At 41.2% G+C, this 21,234-nt stretch overlaps 3 protein-coding genes across 11 annotated transcripts in view; 2 read left to right on the top strand and 1 right to left on the bottom strand.

The window, feature by feature from the left end:
- Positions 1 to 544: 544 nt before the first annotated feature.
- mterf1 (mitochondrial transcription termination factor 1) lies at positions 545 to 4,905 on the top strand. The gene is made up of 2 exons (XM_081376279.1): positions 545 to 694; positions 2,781 to 4,905. The coding sequence occupies exon 2, from the start codon at positions 2,793 to 2,795 to the stop codon at positions 3,900 to 3,902; it is 1,110 nt and encodes a 369-aa protein (XP_081232405.1). The 5' UTR covers positions 545 to 694; positions 2,781 to 2,792; the 3' UTR covers positions 3,903 to 4,905.
- Positions 4,906 to 5,317: 412 nt separating this feature from the next.
- On the top strand, positions 5,318 to 19,376 carry dus3l (dihydrouridine synthase 3-like). Of its 9 annotated transcripts, XM_081376262.1 has the most exons (17): positions 5,402 to 5,460; positions 5,612 to 5,686; positions 6,288 to 6,352; positions 6,471 to 6,816; positions 7,365 to 7,730; positions 7,943 to 8,002; positions 8,997 to 9,080; positions 9,319 to 9,360; positions 9,440 to 9,592; positions 10,915 to 11,031; positions 11,849 to 11,914; positions 13,223 to 13,333; positions 13,413 to 13,509; positions 14,700 to 14,775; positions 15,155 to 15,343; positions 16,224 to 16,352; positions 17,309 to 19,376. In XM_081376262.1, the coding sequence occupies exons 3-17, from the start codon at positions 6,300 to 6,302 to the stop codon at positions 17,379 to 17,381; spliced, it is 1,962 nt and encodes a 653-aa protein (XP_081232388.1). In that variant the 5' UTR covers positions 5,402 to 5,460; positions 5,612 to 5,686; positions 6,288 to 6,299; the 3' UTR covers positions 17,382 to 19,376. The 9 variants fall into 9 exon arrangements, with proteins under 9 accessions (XP_081232386.1, XP_081232387.1, XP_081232389.1 ...); XM_081376260.1 differs by lacking the exon at positions 5,612 to 5,686 and having other exon boundaries at positions 5,318 to 5,460; XM_081376261.1 differs by lacking the exon at positions 5,612 to 5,686 and having other exon boundaries at positions 5,345 to 5,460; positions 6,285 to 6,352.
- Positions 17,776 to 21,234, bottom strand: part of sema6ca (sema domain, transmembrane domain (TM), and cytoplasmic domain, (semaphorin) 6Ca) — a 21,562-nt gene continuing 18,103 nt past the window's right edge. The window contains exon 18 of the mRNA XM_081376253.1: positions 17,776 to 20,823. Coding sequence (XP_081232379.1) covers positions 19,865 to 20,823 — 959 coding nt within the window. The 3' untranslated portion in view covers positions 17,776 to 19,864. The remainder of the gene's footprint in view (positions 20,824 to 21,234) is intronic.

Below are 21,234 nucleotides of genomic sequence, written 5' to 3'. Positions count from 1 at the left end.
TCGAGTGCCGGCCCTTCTCAAGTGTTCCTGACATCTGCCATCCTCCCGAACAAGGAGAACGAGGAGAACGAGGATCATTGTGTTGAAATCACTCAATATGAGACCATGATGATGAATGAATGAAACTGCAGCAATGGAGAATTCAGTGTGTTTCTCCATTCTGCCTCTTCTCTCGCTTAACACAGTCAATTAACTGAAGTCAGAACATCAAAACTGACCCATGTGTAAGTAAATAAATAAAGATAGATAGATAGATAGATAGATAGATAGATATGATTACAATTGAAAATATATACAAATAAAAAACTATTGTTTTAGATTGTAATATTTTTTCACTATATTACTGTTTTTACTGTATTTTCAAATATATGCAGCCTTGATGAGCAGAAGTTTTTGAAATAAGTCTCTTATTCTCACTAAAGCTGCATATGTTCAATAACAAAATTCAGAGAAACAAACAATATATTGGTGACGTGTAAAACATAATAGAAGATTATAACATTAGTGCTAAACGTTATTATAGTCATTTGTATCATGTGAATGTGGAGCTGAACAGTGGAGGTCCTGCGCCCCCGTGTGGTGATCAGTGGAGTCGCTGTCACTCCAGACCAGCAGGCGGCACGACACACACACACACACACACACACCGCGCGAGGAAACACGACAGAGAAGCGTCATGTGCTGAGATGATGTGGTAGGTTATAATAACTGATGTTTACTTCTCAATAACAGCTTACAGTTATAAACACACGACAGTGACCATGAAGCATTATGTTAAAACTAGAAACCTTTATGTATGAATAAGTAGATCTGTGTCGAGAGTTTTTAATCTAATATCTACTTGCCAACTTTTTCACACGGCTGATCAGTGGATTTGATCTGATTTAGCTCTCATTATGGGTTTCTGTGTACAGTGGCTCTAGACTGTTCATCGGCGACTCGTCTGACTGATTCTTCTTTGTGAACGCGCTTTGAAAACAGATTTAGATGTGCATAAAGTGTTTTATTGTTAATTTAGACATGTACTGTCACTGTCCGCTGTGGCTTTGATTTAATGCTCTTGATTTACTAAACGATCTGAAATGTATGTAATTATTAGATAACATTCTACATTCTATACTATGTGGGTGAATATTACGAACACATGTCTTGAGTTGTTCCAATATTTCACCACAAATTAAAAAGAAAAAAACAAGAAGCTGTATTATGCATGAAGAAAACCGTTTACTATTATTATTTATAAGTATTAAAACTGGTCTTGTGGAATTAATTGATGTGAATTTTAGGGGAAAATGTGCTTGCTTGTCATGGAAATAATTAATATATAAGACGTATGGTGTGATAGTGTGTCCCAAAGCTGGTCTGCTCTTCTGCCACACACTCTAAAGTATGTACTTTTTCTTCACAAAAAGAGTACATACTTTTAGGGCATTGATTTAAAAAAAATGTTTTTTTAAAGATGTATCCAGTAATATCTGCATTTTTGAACGAATCTCTTGAGTGAATGATTCAATGAATCACTCAAAGACTTCACTTGTTTTCATTACTGGATGAATCAGCATTTTTGAACGAATTTCTTGAATGAATGATTCAATGAATCACTCAAAGACTTCACTTGTTTCATAACTGGATGAATCAGTGTTTTTGAATTAATCTCATGAGTGAATGATTCAATGACTCACTCATAAAGACTTCAGGCTTGTTCGACTTGAACCGGCGCTGCACAGACAGATCGGTTTACGACATCAAAGTACCGCGAGAGCTATTCAGAAGCATACAGAGCCGCCCCTCATGGTACTGTGATGTCATTCACCGATCGGTGTGTGCAGCGCCGGTTCAAGTCGAACAAGCCATTCACTTGTTTCATTGCTGGATGAATCAGTGTTTTTGAACGAATCTCTTGAGTGAATTATTCAATGAATCACTCAAAGACTTCACTTGTTTTCATTACTGGATGAATCAGCATTTTTGAACAAATCTCTTGAGTGAATGGTTCAATGAATCACTCAAATCCTTCACTCATTTCATAACTGGATGAATCAGGTTTTTAAACAAATCTCTTGAGTCTGTGATTCAATGACTCGTTCATTAATCCTTCCCTCGTTTCATAACTGGATGAATCTGCATTTCTGAACAAATTTCTTGAGTGAATAATTCAATGAATCACTCAAAGACTTCACTTGTTTCATAACTGGATGAATCAGTGTTTTTGAATGAATCTCATGAGTGAATGATTCAATGACTCACTCATAAAGACTTCAGGCTTGTTCGACTTGAACCGGCGCTGCACAGACAGATCAGTTTACGACATCAAAGTACCGCGAGAGCTATTCAGAAGCATACAGCGCCGCCCCTCATGGTACTGTGATGTCATTCACCGATCAGTGTGTGCAGCGCTGGTTCAAGTCGAACAAGCCATTCACTTGTTTCATTGCTGGATGAATCACTGTTTTTGAATAAATCTCTTGAATGAATGATTCAATGAATCACTCATAAATCCTTCACTCGTTTCATAACTGGATGAATCAGCGTTTTTAAACGAATCTCTTGAGTCTATGATTCAATGAATCACTCAGAGACTTCACTTGTTTCATAACTGGATGAATCTTCATTTCTGAACGAATCTCCGTACTCGTCAAAGGTTTAACAGACATATTCAAATCGTCATTTAGAAATAAGATCGCGTGGGTGTTGTTTGAATAAGATCGTGATCTATTAACACTTAATCGTGCAGCTCTACTTTACTCCAATAGTGAAGTGACCTCTTCTCTAATCGACAGGTGCGGTCCGTGATGGCACAGAGGATCCTCTACTTCCTGTGGTCCATCAGGAGATGTTCTCCACTTCCTGCGGCGTCTCGCTTCTGCAGCTCCAAACCCACGGACCTCACCCTTCCCCCGGTGAACTCAGAGAACGAATCTCTGGTGGAGAGCCTGTCCATCATGGGAGTGGACCTGGAGTCGGCCCGGCGCCGGCAGCCCGGCGTCCTCCGGAAGCACCTCACCAACGAGCAGGGTCTGGCGCTGTTCCTGAGGAGCAAAGGAGCCGACCCGGAGGCCATCGCCAGCATCATCTCCCGCTTCCCGCGGTCCATCACGCGCACCTGCGCACACCTGGAGGAGCGCTGGACGCTGTGGAGGAACGTCTTCCGGACCGACCGCGAGGTGGTCGAGATCCTGTCACGCTCTCCCGAGTCGTTCTTCCGCTCCAGCGACAACAAGAACCTGGAGCAGAACATCGTGTTCCTGATGTCTCTGGGAATCACGGGGAAAGACTTGCACCGGTTGCTCACCACCGCGCCGCGGACCTTCTCCAACAGCGTGGAGCTGAACCGGACCATGGTGGAGCTTCTCCAGGACGTGTGCGCGAGGCTAGGCGGGACCGACCCGGGGATCTTCGCCAGAACCATCATCTCCAGGAACCTCTACATCTTCATCCGCAGCACCAACCGGATCCGCGCCAACGTGGACTTCCTGACGCGCGACCTGAACTTGAGCAACTCGGAGGCGCTGGGATTGTTCCAGAGCCACGGCGCTCAGATCCTGGACCTGTCGCACGAGAGCCTGAAGAGGAACGCGGAGAGCCTGCGCCGGAAGCTCGGGTCGCTGGGGTGCGGCGCCGACCACTTCAAGGCCATGATCCTGAACTACTCCCACGTGCTGTTCATGTCCTCGGAGCGCCTGAACCAGAAGCTGGACTGCCTGCTGGAGGCCGGGGTCCGGCCGGAGCAGGTGGTGCTGAAGCCCAAGGTCCTGGACTTCAGTCTGGCCAGCATCCGGCAGCGGCTGGTCCGGCTCAACCGGCTCGGCTACGACTTCCAGAAGAGCGGCATCGCGGTGCTTGACTCCAGCAAGAAGCGCTTCAGCGCCAAGTTAGAGCGGCTGGGCTCGGCGGAGGAGTGAAGAGCGGAGGAGTGAAGAGCGGAGGAGTGAAGAGCGGAGGAGTGAAGAGCGGAGGAGTGAAGAGCGGAGGAGTGAAGAGCGACGCTCACTCGGGCCCTTAAAATCAGTACAAAATATGCCAGTGATTCATAATATGATGCCATTTTTATATATATGTCTCCTGTGTTTAGTTTTGTAAAATAAAAATTATTGACCTGATTAACATATAAACATAAATTAACACGAGTTCATGATTATGACAGAATGCCTCATCAACTTTTTTATTTCAAAATAAAAGTCCTGTATTTCACAATATGACCACCATGTTGGCCATTTATACAGAACGCGTTTTTCCTGTTAAAGTATTACAGCACAAAATATTAGAGCGGCTTAAAGAGAAGTTTAGACTGTGAGAAGTTTAGTGAAGACACTGTCTTTGGCATTAACACTTTGTACAAGCATAAACATTTTTATTTGCGAGAGGATTGTGCTTAATAATAACACCTGTTCACTTTTCTGGGCCCTAAAAATCAGAACATAATATGCCAAAGTGAATCATAAAATGTAATTTTTTTGATATCTCCTGTGTTTAGTTTTGGTTTTAAAAAAAAAATGTATTGACCTGATTAACATTTAAAAACAAACACATGAGCTCATGATTATGACAGAATGATCAACTTTTTTATTTTATTTCTTATTAAAGTACCGTTTTAAGGAGCCGTTCACACAGAATGTGTTTTCCTGTTAAAATATTACAGTACAAAATATTCCACAGTGGTTCATAAAATTAATTTTCATGATTTTCATTCATTTTGTTATGTTTTTTATTTATTTTTATATCTCCTATGTGTAAGTTTGGTTAAAGTAGTTGTATTTGAGAAGTGATGTATTGACTGACCTGTGCTTTTTCATATGATTATTATAAAAACATAAATTAAAGGAGCTGAATGAGCAAAAAATGCACTGGAAAAACAATGTATTGTTTGATGAAGAACATTAAAACTCTAATATTTTCCTAATCTTGTGATTTTGTTTGTTTTATGACTGCTGTGTGACCATATATTCATCAATACCGAGGATTTTTTAATTTAATAATAAAAAAAATCATTACGAATTAGGTTATAAGCACAACAATTTGAGATAAAATTTGTAGAAATAAACTATATATACACACAAACACACTATATATACCGGTATATATATATTAGTTCAGTGTAGCTTTATAGAGACAAACAGATATATAGATAGATAGATTGTATGTGCTGATTTATACGTGCTGCTAACCTTTCAACAATATCTATAAATAACTCAATTCTATTATAATTTATATATTAAATTCTAAATTTTGTATATATTTTATTTTAGTATATAGTATAAATTTATATAATAACATTTTTTGTACATAATATATATTTTTAAATGTTTCAGTTGTATACTTTTAGTTTGTAGTCCCATCATGAACCGCGGTGGCGCGTGTTGAAGCGGAACCTCAGTGCGCGTGCTCGTGTTTCCGGCCGGACACATTAGAGAGTTGCGCAGCTGCAGACTGTGCATGTGCAGAGAGAAACTTCACTGCTCGGTGAGTGATGATGATCAATAATAATAATCAGACATGAATCTGAGCTGATCTCAGAGCTGCTGTGCGGTCGGTGTTTAGTAAGACACACACATGCTCTTCAGATGCGCTCGTTGTTTTCGACTGTCATGATCTTTTAACCCTTTTAATCCAGTGTGGCTCTATGTGCAACACATCTGAAGAGGCTTTATGTGCAAGTTATCATCTAAAGGCCACTTATAATGTTAGAGTAAGTCCTCTGGTCCTTACAACAATTAAAATGTAATTATGTTATGTCAGGGCGTTTCAGTCTTTCAGATGCCACGGATTCATCCTCAAATATAAAAGGCACATTTTCTTGTATAAAGAATCAATTTATTTATTTTTTCACAGTCTAAGTATTATTTGGAAAATATTTAGTTTTTATTAATTTACAACTTGCATTTAAAAAAAATATATACCCGTCATTATAGTAAAAAAAAAAAAAAAAAATCTTAATTTATTTTAATCTTATTTGTGTTATTTATTTTCACATAAGCCAAGGTTTTCTGTAAATGTGGGTGGTCATATGTTAATGAGCTCATGATTATGTCAATGTCACTCACACCAACATCATCAGATCGTTTATTTCAAAATAAAAGTCCTGTTTTCCACAATATGATCACCTTAAGACATGTTGTATGTATGTATGTATGTATGTATGTATGTATTTATTCATTTACATATTTTGCATTGTTTCAAAGGCCTGCCTGCAGCAGATGTGTTAATATGTAAATGTGTTTCAAAATAAAAGTCCTGTTTTCCTGAGGACATTTGAACCATTAGGACAGTGTTTCTGGTTTTCCCAGCAGGTTTGAGTGTTCATGATGGAATCGGCTGTGGAGGTCGAGAGAGGAACTGCCCCTATTAAAGAACAGTACGCTTATATATTTGTGTTCTGATTATGATGATATTAATAATCATAGCGTCTGTCGAGCGATATGTGTTTATGAGTGACTCGAGTCTGATGTACTCAAACATCTGTGTGTTCCCAGGTTCCTCACCAGCAAAGAGAAGTTCCACGCGTTCCTGGATTCGGGCCGGCCGGGTCAGAAGAGCGAAGATGCGGCTCGAGACTCTGGAGAACCGGAGCAGAAGAGGATCCGAGACTCTGGAGAACCGGAGCAGAAGAGGATCCGAGACTCTGGAGAACCGGAGCAGAAGAGGATCCGAGACTCTGGAGAACCGGAGCAGAAGAGGATCCGACTGGACAGCGAAGGAGCGCCCGAGGAACCAGACAAGAAGGAGGAGAAGAAGAGGAGGAGAGGACAGAATAAATCCAGACCTCGCATGAAACCTCAGAGCTACGAAGACAGACGATTGTGTCCGTCAATCATTCAGGTGAGAGAGATATATAGTAGTAATAGTTACCACATGGGTTTCCAAACACTTCCCCCATTCACCCAGTGTTACTATAGTTAACCAAAACCATTTAAAAATTGTTGCTTAAAGTCCCCCTGTGGTGTAAATCCAGCTTTTAATGTAGTTTATGTGTCTATGTGGTGTTTTTAATCTGCTTTAAGACAAAGCATGTGTAAATTCATAAGTCGACAGCATTGCTGAGTATTTCCTCCTTTAAACTGCAGTGAACCAAAGACAGTCTCAAACACACGCTTTGAAATCGCTGGTGTTTCTGACGTCACAAACTACCTTGTAACCAATCAGATCAACGTGTGATCGTCAACCAGTGGATCTCTGAGCTGAGTGAGTGAGTGGAGGCGGGGCTCATTTGCATATTCATAGAACCGCGTATACTAAATGAGGCAAGGGTGTCGAGTTACATTCAAGATATTTAAGGCATGAAGGCAGGGGGACTTTAAGCGATATCTCTGGTTAGGTTTATCATAACGCTCCTGTAACACTACAGTCATTATCTGCGTGTCTTCCAGGAGCGAGACACTAAATGCTTCTTCGGCGATAAGTGCCGCTTCCTCCACGACGTGTCGGAGTACATGCGCAGTAAGGCGGAGGATCTGGGAGAGCAGTGTTACCTGTTCAACACCTTCGGCAAGTGTCAGTACGGCGTCACCTGCAGGTTTGCTAAAGCTCACACCAGCGCCGAGATGAAGAACCTGGTGAACGCCGACCTCTACAAGCCCAGCGCCGACAGAGAGACGGTCAGGAACCACCTGGACAAAGACCTGCAGAGACGCCTGAGGAAGAAGCAGGTGAGCTTCAGCGGCGCCGAGGCCTTCCTGAAGACCATCAGCCGGGGGAAGAAGCTGGAGGAGGATCTGGGAGACCAGGAGACACAGGTGAACATCAGCCATTACCTGATAGTGCTGGGCGGAATGACCACAAATCCATATCACAGTAATTGTTCAAAATTACACCGGTTTAACGGTATTTTTCAAGCATGACTGGGTGTCAACCACATTTTCTACCGATTGAGAGAGGAAATACTGCAGTAGATCGCCCTGTTTTACTGTCATGAGTGAATATTAAAAATACCTCACTATTAATACAGGTTTGCAAGACTGTGCCAGCAGGAGGCGCTGTAGGAGTGGCAGAAACAGCGGTTTCCACGGTAACGGCTGAACACACACCAGCACTCATAAACACTGCTTTATCTGGAAAGATTAAATGGAAATAGCATTGAAACTTTTCTTAAGACCGTCAGTTCACTTCAGAAACATTAGTATAAAAACTCCCGTGCCGCTTTTAGACTGAGACGTGTGTTGATATTGTGAACCACTGTGTGGGAATTGGGAAACACTGTAAGATAATTAGCTATCAATGATAGTTTAACCTCTCTATCTTCACCGTCTCAGTAACACACACATCGTGGCTGAATTCTAATGTAGATGCGGTGTGTTATTTCTTGATATCGATCCGCTGCGAAGTATAACACACCGTTGCCATGATAAACAGAGCGTTGCTATGGACGCAGGATTCTAACTGTAGAGACGGAACGGACTATTTTCTTTAGCGGAAGCAATACAATCGTTTTCAAATCAATAAACTCCTTTTTAAATCAATATTTTGTGTCAAATTATTGATTGATTTGGTAGGTAGCCATGTAATAAGCTTACATATCACTGATTAACTGGAACGAACACGTCACAATATTCCTCATTATAATAATTAATGCGCAGAATAAAGGGGCGGGGCCTGGTTGAGTTAGTTAGTAGTGTGTTAAACTGGCGGTTATGGTAAGGGGCGGGGCATTTCACAAACACACTCGAAGTGCTCGACCAATCACAACACACTGCTCCGGCCGACCAATCAGAGCACAGTGTGCTTTTCAGAGGGAGGGGCTTCATAGAGACAGGAAGTAGACAGAGCGTTACTGACAGACTGGGAAGAGAGGAGCCGCAACAATGGAGAATATGAGGAGAATAATCAACATTACAGCAGGAAACCCTGTTCTAGTAGAGCCTGAGAACTACATCAGGAGCAGAATCGGTGCTGTTTAATCGCTAGACCATCAGAGCTGCTTCAAACATACAGGCTCGTGGGTTTCCTAAAAACAAATATTAAAGATGTTTTAATGAAATGCGTAAATATAATCTGAATTGCAGGAGAGTGCGGTTCCTCCGGTGAAGACTGTGGGGCCGATTACAGACGCTGACATCATCAAGCTGCGACAATGTGAAAAGAAACGGGTGTGTTTGGAATAACATACTATATATTGCTCTTTTATAGTATTTCCACTTGAAAATAGCCAAGCTTGCATCAACCAACCAGTATTCCACAATCCAAATCAAACTGGTGAAATATGAAATAAAATAGCATTTTTGATCTCCTAAAAGTTTAGACATTTTTATACACTTATTTTGTATATAATGTGTACCTGTTCCCCACTAGTGTTTCATTCTGAGATCTTTGACTCTTGTATCTCAGGTGGATTTCAGAGACAAGCTGTATCTGGCTCCTCTTACTACGGTAAACTCTCCCGGGTTAATGTGAGTGCTCGTGAGACGTGTTTCTCGCAGCTCATGCTGTGTGTGTGTGTTCTGTGCAGTGTGGGAATCTGCCGTTCCGGCGCGTGTGTAAGCGCTTCGGGGCCGACGTCACGTGTGGAGAGATGGCCATGTGCACTAACCTCCTGCAGGGACAGGCGTCTGAATGGGCTCTCCTCAAGAGACACGCCAGCGAAGACCTGTTCGGCGTTCAGGTGCGACGCCTCGGCGTATCAGTGTGTGTGACGCCTTACGCCTCAGCGTATCAGTGTGTGTGACGCCTTACGCCTCAGCGTATCAGTGTGTGTGACGCCTTACGCCTCAGCGTATCAGTGTGTGTGACGCCTTACGCCTCAGCGTATCAGTGTGTGTGACGCCTTACGCCTCCGCGTATCAGTGTGTGATCATTAAAGGTGCAGTCTGTAAGATTGACAACTAGTGGACGAGATAGGTACTGCAGTCCAATTCAGAATATCAGAGATCGTGGTTTCTCCCGTGTCCACAGACTCGACGCAACAGGAACGAAAAAAATTAATGAAACTTGGCAACGTGCAGTATATCACAGACCACAACTAAACATTCCAGCCTGGAAACACACATTTCAGAGTGAAATAACTGGCTGTAGAAGTGTTCGTCAGAGACACGAGTGTGTGTTTCCTCAATATCTGCAGACATATTATGGTATTTTTATGCTTTAGTAGAGTGAAAAACTTACATACAGCACCTTTAATGAAAGTCTGATTCGTTATACTGCTTTGATGAAACGTCATGCTGGAATTAGCATAATTGTGAGCTGTTGGTGTCATTGGAGTGACGTTATTATTGGTTTCTAGGCTCGTAACGCCAGACTGGGTCCATGTGTTGATCATTATCACTGTTATTTAGAGCAAAACACTACAGGTCATATTCACACTTCCCCAGTTTATTGGAAACACTTTTTGTATTACAAGACTCTGAAATGTTTCTTATGCAAATGAGGCATGGTCTAATTAAATATGTGCTAATTTGCATACATTTCCATAACAGAAGTCTGAAAATTGGACAAAGCAGGTTTGATTTTGTTGACATTAAAGGATTTTTCAGTTTAGCATTCCATAAATCAAGTCATAAAACTAAATGTTCACCATGCTTTTAGGAGTAAAATGTTCAATAAATCAGGCGAATAATACAGTATAGGAACAACCACTTGGAATATATATATATTAATTAATTTTGGATGTATTTTGGATGTTTTCTTTCCGTCAAATATAGCCAAATATCCCAAAATATCCCAAAATCTCCAAACTGACCAGTGCATGAAAAGAAAAGGTTTTGCCTGTAGAGTTTTGACTTGACTTTATGTTCCTGCAAAATAATAATATGGCTAAAAATTGCATATCAAACAATAAAATGTGTAGCATTCCCTACCCAGCTTCCCAGCTGTTGAACTGGCTGCCGTTTTGGTTGTTTTTACGCGAGGTCAGGCGACAGAAGTCTGATACAGCAGACGTGTGTGTACGGTGTGTCCCGCATGAGCTGACGTGAGGTTGTGTTTCAGCTGGAAGGATGTTTTCCAGACACCATGACCAGATGTGCCGAGCTGCTCAATCAGAACATCGATGTGGACTTTGTGGATATAAACTCCGGCTGCCCCATCGATCTGGTTTACAAGAAGGTAACGTACAGAAAAGCAGGCTGGGAGGCCATTAGCCGCTTTTAAAGGAATAGTTCACACACACATTATCACACAGTGAACACACTGTCACGCTACATGTTTTCTGGAGTTTCACTATTGAGTCGCAGGTTGATTTGACCAACATTCGATTTTTACACGGCTTGAAACTGTTTATTCCTTGAAATTGTGAATTTTTCTCATACAAGGGCCATGAATGTGCATGCAAAGTTTTGTGTTTGGAAAGCCTGTTTCCATGCAATTTGCCAAAAATCAACACTTGTGTAAAAAACCTGAAAACCTCTATCATAGCCTGTCAAAATATGAAACGCATGAGGGTTTAAGACTTAAAGTTTACTGGAAATTGAAGACTTGTGTTTTGAATCAGAAGAGAATTTGCTGTTTCTTCTTCTGTTTGAGTTTTACTGTCGAAATGTATTTGTTTTTGGTTCTCAATTTCTTGACTAGAGGCAAAACAAAAATGCAGAGGCATTTTCACCAATAGTACAAATAGAAATAAATACTATTTTTTCATAGTTGTACCTCAGAATGAAAATAGTCGCTTCAAGTAGTCATAACGAAACAAAACATCGAATTTACCACCAACACAAACTGTTTTTTATAGTATAGGAGTGAATAATTTCAGATATTTGTGGGGTTTTTGTCACTGAACAATAGAGGTTTTACGTGATTCTTTAGTGTTGATTTTTGGTGAATTGCATGTAAACCATTGGAGGTCGATTTGACCCTGAACACACAGCGTTGCCATATTTTCAGAAGAACGCTAGTTTTTGTGATTAACTGATCTGTGTTTCTTCAGGGCGGCGGATGTGGCCTCATGACACGAACCACCAAATTTGAGCAAATCGTGAGGGGAATGAACTCTGTAAGTGAAGCGAGAGACCTTGATGTTTAAAGAGTGTGTTGAGTGATGTTCGTCTTGTATGGCGGCGTTGAGCTGCATCATTGGATGTCAGTAGGTTTGTTTTTGGGTCAAGTTTTCATCAATCTGATCAAATTCTGAAAGTTATGTTTATATAAACCCTAATCGTCACAATCTGATTCTATACATTAGCATTTGCATTTATGTATTGCGTTCAGAATTGAAGAAAGACGCCGTGATAATTTTGACGTAAAATTGACAAAGGAACAATTTTTTTATACTATAGGAGTTCATAATTTCTCATGTTTTATATTTTTTATTCTTTGACTCCATGACTCTTTAGTGTTTTTGTAGTGTTGATAGCATGGAAACCAAAGGAGGTCAAGTTATACGAACCCTAAATGTTACAATACGATTCACATATTCATTTACATTTGCATTAGGGCTGTCAATTTATGTTCGAAAATCGATTACACAATCGATCGGACCAACCAACTCAAGTTTCGAAAACGAAAATAGGGAATCAATTTTAATGGCCTTCTCTCGGAGCGCGTCCAGCTCGTCACGATACGCCCGCAGCGAACGCGCGTCACACAGCGACTGCAGGCTCTGACACACACACATAACAGCAAATTATACTTCTGCATAATGTGTCTCTGTTTACTACAAAACTGTGAATTCTGCCGGTATGCAGACAGTCTCATGCATACAGACACAGATTCGGCTACGGTCTACAATCGCCTACGCAGGCGAAATTTGTTTGACATTTCTAATCACAGTATAATTGTAAACACACAGTCATGTTTGAAGCCTGCAGTAATGTTTTTCATTGATGTTATTGCAATCCACTCTGCTTATTGTTTTTCGAAAATGTTGCACTGACAAATTCCTGTTTGTCATTGTGCACGAAACTTCACGTCAATAAATCATCAGAAATATTGCTGACTTGCCAGAAGTGCTTTTTAGCAGATATTTAGTGAATATTGGGTCTTAAAGTTAAAGTTAGAACGCAAGACGTAATTAAATACGCATGTTCGTAAGACATTTGTAAATATGCTCATCACGGCACTGCAAATGTGCACAAGATATTTGTGAATCTGAGACGAGTCAAGCATTTACATGCTGTTTTTCCCATTGATCGATTATTTCAGGTCGGCAGCTCCCCTTCCATCCAGTCGATGTTTCATTCAGATCGAGCTGAATCTGAGTTTTCCATGAAGGCGTTTCAGTCCGACTGAGCCCTCAACCTGATGATAAACAGATGATGAGCTGCTGTGCTGTTTGTGACGCGTCTCATTTGCTCTTCTTCAGGTTCTGGACGTTCCTCTAACGGTTAAGATCCGTACGGGAGTTCAGCAGAACTGCAACGTCGCGCACAAGCTGATCCCAGAGATGAAGAAGTGGGGCGTGTCGCTCATTACGGTACGGTGAGGTTCAGCGAGCTCAAGCTAAAATGAGGTTTCATTATCGTGACGAATCAGTGAGTGTTTTTCCTCCGCAGCTGCACGGCAGATCACGAGAACAGCGTTACACGAAGTCAGCTGACTGGGATTATATCGACACCTGCGCACAACTCGCCGCTCCCGTACCGCTGTTCGGTGAGTAGACGCCGCAAAGGATGCAGATGCTCCGTACTTCAGATGCTCTGACTCTAGGGATACACCGATGACCAATAATTATTTACATTTGAAAGCCGATAACCGATAATTCTTTATATTTGAAAGCCGATAACCGATAATTCTTTATATTTGAAAGCCGATAACCGATAATTCTTTATATTTGAAAGCCGATAACCGATAATTCTTTATATCTTAAAGCTGATAACCGATAATTCTTTATATTTGAAAGCCGATAGCCGATAATTCTTTATATTTTAAAGCCGATAACCGATAATTCTTTATATTTTAAAGCCGATAACCGATAATTCTTTATATTTTAAAGCCGATAACCGATAATTCTTTATATTTGAAAGCCGATAGCCGATAATTCTTTATATTTGAAAGCCGATAACCGATAATTCTTTATATTTGATATTTTAAAGCCGATAACCGATAATTCTTTATATTTTAAAGCCGATAACCGATAATTCTTTATATTTGAAAGCCGATAACCGATAATTCTTTATATTTGAAAGCCGATAGCCGATAATTCTTTATATTTGAAAGCCGATAACCGATAATTCTTTATATTTGAAAGCCGATAACCGATAATTGTTTATATTTTAAAGCCGATAACCGATAATTCTTTATATTTGAAAGCCGATAGCCGATAATTCTTTATATTTTAAAGCCGATAACCGATAATTCTTTATATTTTAAAGCCGATAACCGATAATTCTTTATATTTTAAAGCCGATAACCGATAATTCTTTATATTTGAAAGCCGATAACCGATAATTCTTTATATTTGAAAGCCGATAACCGATAATTCTTTATATTTGAAAGCCGATAGCCGATAATTCTTTATATTTTAAGGCTGATAACAGATAATTCTGTTCTCATGGTTTTATATAGCCGATATGACGGACTTGCACTGCATGTATTGCACTGAACTGTATTTTCCTTTTTTGAAGTGATTTCAATCATATTTCAAGCAATTCAAATCCATCATGTTGAACAGTGCGCATCTGAAGCGTCTCAGCTGAAGGGAATAATCCATTATTTATCGGCTTTAACACATCTGACAAATTTTCTTATTGGGTCAATAGCGATAACATTATAAATGATCATATATCAGCCGTTACCGATGTGGTGACCCCTAATTGGCTCTGTTGGTGTTTGTCCCACAGGTAACGGAGATATCCTGTCGTATGAAGACGCCATGAAGGCCAGAGAAACGGGAGTGTCGGGGATCATGGTGGCGAGGTCAGTCTGCGTCACTGCATCATCGGTGTCGTTCTGGGCTGTGTTTCCCAGAAGCATCGTAAGCCTAAGAAGTTCGTAAAACGATCGTACGACTGATCTTAAAGGGATAGCTCACCCAAAAATGAAAATTAGCCCATGATTTACTCTCCCTCAACTCATCCTAGTGTATATGACATTCTTCTCTCAGACGAACACAATCAGAGTTATATTAGAAAGTGCATCTATCCATGATTAAAGTGCATCTATCCATGATTAAAGTGGAAAACGTGGCGAGCGTTCGTAACCTTGTGTGTAGAGAGCGCTCTTAAGAGCTGAGATGCATTGTTATCGGGAAACCCAGCCCTGGTCTTTCCTGAAAGAACTCTTTGGTGTCTGTTAGGGGCGCGCTGATCAAGCCGTGGCTCTTCACTGAGATCAAGGAGAGCCGACACTGGGACATTTCCTCCAGCGAGCGCCTGGACATCCTGCGGGACTTCAGCAACTTCGGCCTGGAGCACTGGGGCTCCGACACGCAGGGCGTAGAGAAGACACGCAGCTTCCTGTTGGAGTGGCTCTCCTTCCTGTGCAGGTGACGAGGAGAATTCAGTTCAATACACAGTTATGAGTACAGCGCTGTTCACAACACACATCATTTCAAAGCAGCTTTACAGAAAGAGCATGAGTCCACATTACAGTCTAGAGATCTGATATCAGAGGAAACTGAGTTATGCATTTCAGAAATGTGCATATGCAAATCACAGTTAGCTAAAAATGTAGAATTAATTTAAGCAATGTAATTTACTGTAGAAAGAATGAGCTCATTGAAGTAATGAATACTTGTTTGTTAACAAATGATTATGACATTTAGAATAATGTAGCATTGGTGCTTATCCCTGCATTAAACAGAAGGTCCTATTAAAAGTAGAAGGTCCTCGAAGTGCTTGAGTTTGACTTTTTGTAATGCAAGTCCTGGAAAACCCTTGAAAACAGCCTTTTTTTTTTTAAGTACTTGAATTATTGAAAAATAATATATGGGAAATTTTAAAAAATTAATTATTTATAAAACAATCTTTTCACACAGAATTATCGCTGCAGCTCGTCTCATATAGATAGAGGCGTTTCGTGATATTGCTCATATAAATATCCAAGTATATGATACAGCTTTTATTCTTCAAGTCAATCATATATTCAAATATGTTGAATGAGGAAAGCGATATATTTATCATAATATAAGTTACCGCAGTCATTGCACTTTATTTGTACCATTTTGTATCATTATTTTTATTCATCTATTTACCTTTTTTTTGATAATAAAGAAAGATGAGGTTTGATAAATGAGATCTCTGATTGTAGTCCTTGAAAGTCCTGGAAATAGATTGTGCAGTGTGTGTGTGAACCGTGTGTAAATGCACTGCTCCCCTTCATGACGATCCAAACCCGTATGGAGCTGAGTGTACACGTGTGTTCAGGTATATTCCCGTGGGATTGTTGGAGAGAGTCCCGCAGAAGATCAACGAGCGTCCGCCGTTCTACATGGGCCGGGATTACATGGAGACTCTGATGGCCAGTCAACACGTGGGAGACTGGATACAGATCAGGTGACGGAGTAACTCACACACACACCTCTGACCAAGAGCAGAACACTACAGTCCAGAACTCCTCCTCACTTACACTAGCTGTGTTTCCATCTCCACGTTTATGCACGTCTTATCAGATAAAAAATCTGTTTTTGTTTGCATTTTTAGAATTTATGTGCATCTTGACATTTCCACCTATTTCTATGTGCATTTTGGGATATTGTATAAAAAGCACGGGATGGAAATGTCAAGATGTGCATAAATTCTAAAAATCCACATAAAAACTGATTTTTTTTTCATCTGATAAGACGTGCATAAACTAAGATAGAAACGCATTTACCGAATAAATCCCTCAAACCTCATGTGACTCAGCGTCAGCTGTGATTGGATAACTGGAGTATTCAGTGGACCAATGGCATCGCAGCATCTCTAATGTTGGTTTGGTGTTTCTGAAAGAGTGTGTGATCAGAATGATTTGGTGTAATTCCCTCCAGAAGCGTCTCACACACACGAGTGTGTTCCCGAACACCAGCATCCGACCGCGAGAGAACATGACAGCGTTACTGTGTCTCGTCTGACGCTCTGAGACACACTCGTTTATGATGGAGGGAAAACAGCCACATTGCAGAAACTAACACTTTTATTACCAATTCTTTCTGCCAGTTTCCCAGGAAGGGACGAGTTTGTTCTCTTGAACACATGGGAAGGAAATGCTGCTTATTCACAAATATTTTGTGATATTCTAATTTTGTGCAAAAAAGCTTTGGATGGAATGATTGGCTGAGAAGTCTTCTCTTATTACACAGCTAATACCCGTTTGCATTTATAGTTTCATGTTATGATTTCTCTTATGAATATATATACTGAAATAAGAATTAGTATTAACTGGATAAACTTGTGTGTCATGTTTAATGATTGATGTACTAAGGTCTAATAAAGCATGACTAAGGGCCTGTTGTCTTCTGTCGGCTCTGCAGTGAGATGCTGTTGGGGCCGGTGCCGAAGAACTTCAGCTTCCTGCCGAAACACAAGGCCAACGCTTATAAATGACCATCGGCTGCAGAGGGAGGCTGTGGTTACTGAATAAAAGAGTGCTGATCAAACTTTTGTTTTATTTCTATCTTGTTTGAACATGATTAAGCCAAAGTTATTTATATTCAGGTTTATTTTATTTTAAATGTATTAGAGATGTGTAATACTGAAGAGGTGTGTGTGTGTGTGTGTGTGTTAGATATAAATGCTTTGTTTTATAATTAAAGCAGAAGTGATCAACAGAATGAAACAGATCGTCTCTGGTTCTGGACTGATCTCTTTACTGATGATGTGAAAGAGAATAAAGTCAAATACTCACTAATGACTGCAGTTCACATTTAATCGCCCGTCGCACCGGGGATCCGAAGAGATCATGTGATCTGATGAAAACACTGAAATATTGCATTTTGTTCATTAGCATCTTTCAGCAATGTTTTTATTGAGTGTTTTGACATGATTGTGCCAGTGTTTATTATCATTAATGATCAGTGAGTTTACACACACATTCATACACATCTCACAGAATATAGTGCTCTTATTAAACACATTCAAGAATATGTGTGATACAAACCCTCAGGCTGCACCAATCACGGCCTCTGCTGATCAGGTGGGCGGAGCTACTGTCAGAGGGTCGTCTCACACACACACACACACACACACACACACACACACACACACACACACACAGGGCGGCAGGTATACAAACATGAATTTGTGTCCTTTCCAGCATCCAGAAGTTGGTTGAACTCTGACCTGTGATTCTGTGCAGTGAAAAGCTCTAAACGTCTCTGATCTCGGATGAAAACCAAACATGCACTGCAAAAAATGATGTTCTTCAGTGTTTCTGTCTTGTTTTCCAGTACAACACCTCAACATTCTTTAATCAAGACACATTTACTGCAGAAGAACAATGACTGAAGACATAATTAAGTCTTGTTTACCTGAATAAATGATAAATTAAGAGAGTTTGTGCTTATTTGTTGAAGAGTGGACTCTCGTTCAGGTCGTTTAGCATCAAACGAGTTTAAAATAATAAAGCCTTCAGAATGTCCTGCAGTGTGAGAGCACAGCATTTATTAATTATCATTATGCATAGTTTATTAAAGCAAGCATGACATCACATCCTGTTGCTCATCTTTGCAGCAGGCCCTGAAAATAGTCACTTTTGGAAATACAGAAGAATCTGTGCTTGGTGAACAAATATGGGTATTTCTGCAAGCAAAATGCAATATTAATGATTTTAAAGAAGATGTTCTGCCAGTCAGCCTGTCTTCTGCATGACATTTACAGCTGAGAGAAACCTGTGTGTGAAAGTTCTGCTCTTCATACGGTCCTGCACCAGCTGATGGACTCCAGGAGGCGTCTGTGATGATGAGTGTTTAAGGGTTAGTGTCAGCATCCTCACCTCTGACCTCTGACCTCTGCTCTCTAACAAACACCACGTAAGGCACACATGAATGCAAACACATCATGATCAACTCCTCTGCCTTACTAACGTCAGTCTGGTGTGATGCTTGAGAGATATCACTAATGCATGGATGGGTTCAGTCCGGCTCAAGTCGTTCTCCGGGTCTCATTTCCTCCTCGATGAAAACAGAAACATTAATACTGGCGCACACACACACACACACACACACACTCATGATTCAGAGTTCAGTGTGAGACAACTGCATTGTTCTCATCCCATTTCCTTCACGTTCAGAAGAGAACACTAGCACACTACTGCAGCATGCTGACTGGACACAGTACGTGAATGAACACCATGATGGAATACTCTATCCCACAATGCACCTGATATGACCTTCAATAAACTAGTTATTTTTGAACAACTGGTTCCATCATGTTGAAGTCAGTGGGATTTTAATGTGTTTTTGTAATAAGGTCTGTGGTGAACACAAGCTTAAGATACATTTATGATTTATTCTATGAGTAATTCCCACTCGTGTTTTTTTAAGCTTTTACATGTCTTGAAAAAGACGTTTGCTTACAAGTGGCATTAAGCGGGAAAATAGGGACATTAATCAGGTAAACTCATCTACTCACTAGCGACTCCGTGTTTATAATCGAGTTCTTGCAAACTATTCTCAAAATTTCCAACTTGCAGATTTTAAATATTGAACGAGTTATTGAAGCGTAATGGCGGTGATGTTGAAGTCATGTGACTGTACTGTAGTTCGTTTATAGCCTAACTTCAGCTTTTTACTTCTGCCGGTTGTTTGTAGACTTCAAAATTCATGAAAGTTGTTCATTTGTGAAGATTATCAGAATGAACAAAACATGAAAAACTGATAAACTTATGTTGGACACAGAGCTTGTTTATCTGCAAAAACCCAAACGCCTGTTCATAATTGTGTTAAAATACAGTTTTATCTGAAAGACATTTAGATGCCACATGCTGAATTAAACATGCGATGTAATGAGGTCATGTTAGTGTGCAGTGATCAGTGTGCTAGTGTCCAGTCCCGAACCTTCCCTCTAGTTGTCCTGTGCTGCTCGTGGGGTCATTCGGGGTCAGAGGTCAGTGGCTGTGTGTGCAGGTGCAGGTGTAGAGTTCTGGCGGGTATGTTGACAGGTTTAGGGGGGATCTGTGGTTTGAGTGATGCGGTGCGTCTGACGAGAGCCGTGCGCTGGAGCAGAGGAGGCTCGCTGTAGCTGTGCTGCCGCGTCAGACACGAGCCGCCCGCCACTAGCGGCCTGTGGATCTCGTAGATGTTGCCCGCGAGCGCCGACTTCTGGTTGAAAGTGTGCTGGCGGGCCGTCGTGACCCCGTTTCCCATCTTGATGAGGACTTTGCGCTGTGATTGGGCGGTGAGGCCGTGTGGCCGTTCGGGAAGCGTTTGCAGTGGAGCCTGCTGAAGCGTTGTGGTTTCAGGCGTCTCTTTTAGGCAACTGTAGTATGAGGAGGGCATCTGTAACGTCAGGCTGTACGACACTGGATTGGTGACATCACGCACGTCTGGATGCGGGATGTGTTTGAATATGTCGTCGCTGTGGTTTTCTGAAGGTGTGTGATTGGTTGGAAACCCCTGCAGGGTGGAGTTGTGGGTGTGGCTTCTCTCCCATTGGCTGTTCAGAGCCTTTAAGTTCTTGATTGGCAGCTCGGGGGTGGAGTCTGGGGTGGGCAGCGTCGAGACCAGCTCTTCCTCCACGGTTGCGTGTGGTTTGACGGGCGGCTGCCGGCAGGGCGGGCCAGAGCTGTAGTTCTGGGAGGAAGTGATGTCGTTCTTGTCCTGTTTGGCGTCCAGCAGGCGGTTGAGTTTGGCGAGGCTGTTGAGCGAGAGCGCGTGTGGAAGCGGCGCCTCGGGCTCTTGTTCTCGCTGGGATCTCTGACCGCAGAAACACGACACCAGTAAACCCGACACGACCGCACCCAATACGAACGCCACCAACACACACGCGCCCAGAAGAGTGTAGTGGAAGCCGTCGCTCACGCCCGCCGCATCAGGAAGCTGCTTCACTCCTGCACACACAGACACATTCATTATATCTCTGAAGATCATTCATTTTTTTGTTATTAAATACAGAAAATTATTCAGACACCAGATTTTATTTATTTTTTCACTAGTGTGATCAGGACACTATAGTTCATTTCTGTAAGTGAGGAGAGCAGAATAAAGTAAATTTGACATATTACACCCAATAATTCTTCCTACAGTGACTACCAGTGACATTTATAAACATTTGGGACCAAAAATGATTGAGACACTTTGAGCTGATCATGTTTTGCTGAAGTGTGTTTTCTTTAATTGCTAATGCTCTTTTTACACACAGACTGAACTCAATGAAGCATTGCTTGGTGATTGGTTGAGCTAAACTGGTATTATCTAATTGTGTAGTTAAATTTAACAGCTGACAGATATTCAACATAATT

The sequence above is a fragment of the Scardinius erythrophthalmus genome (assembly GCF_964197995.2).
Source record: "Scardinius erythrophthalmus genome assembly, chromosome: 10".
Taxonomy (NCBI): domain Eukaryota; kingdom Metazoa; phylum Chordata; class Actinopteri; order Cypriniformes; family Leuciscidae; genus Scardinius; species Scardinius erythrophthalmus.
Note: the sequence above shows the minus strand (reverse complement) of the source record. Positions and strands in the feature narration are given on the sequence as shown.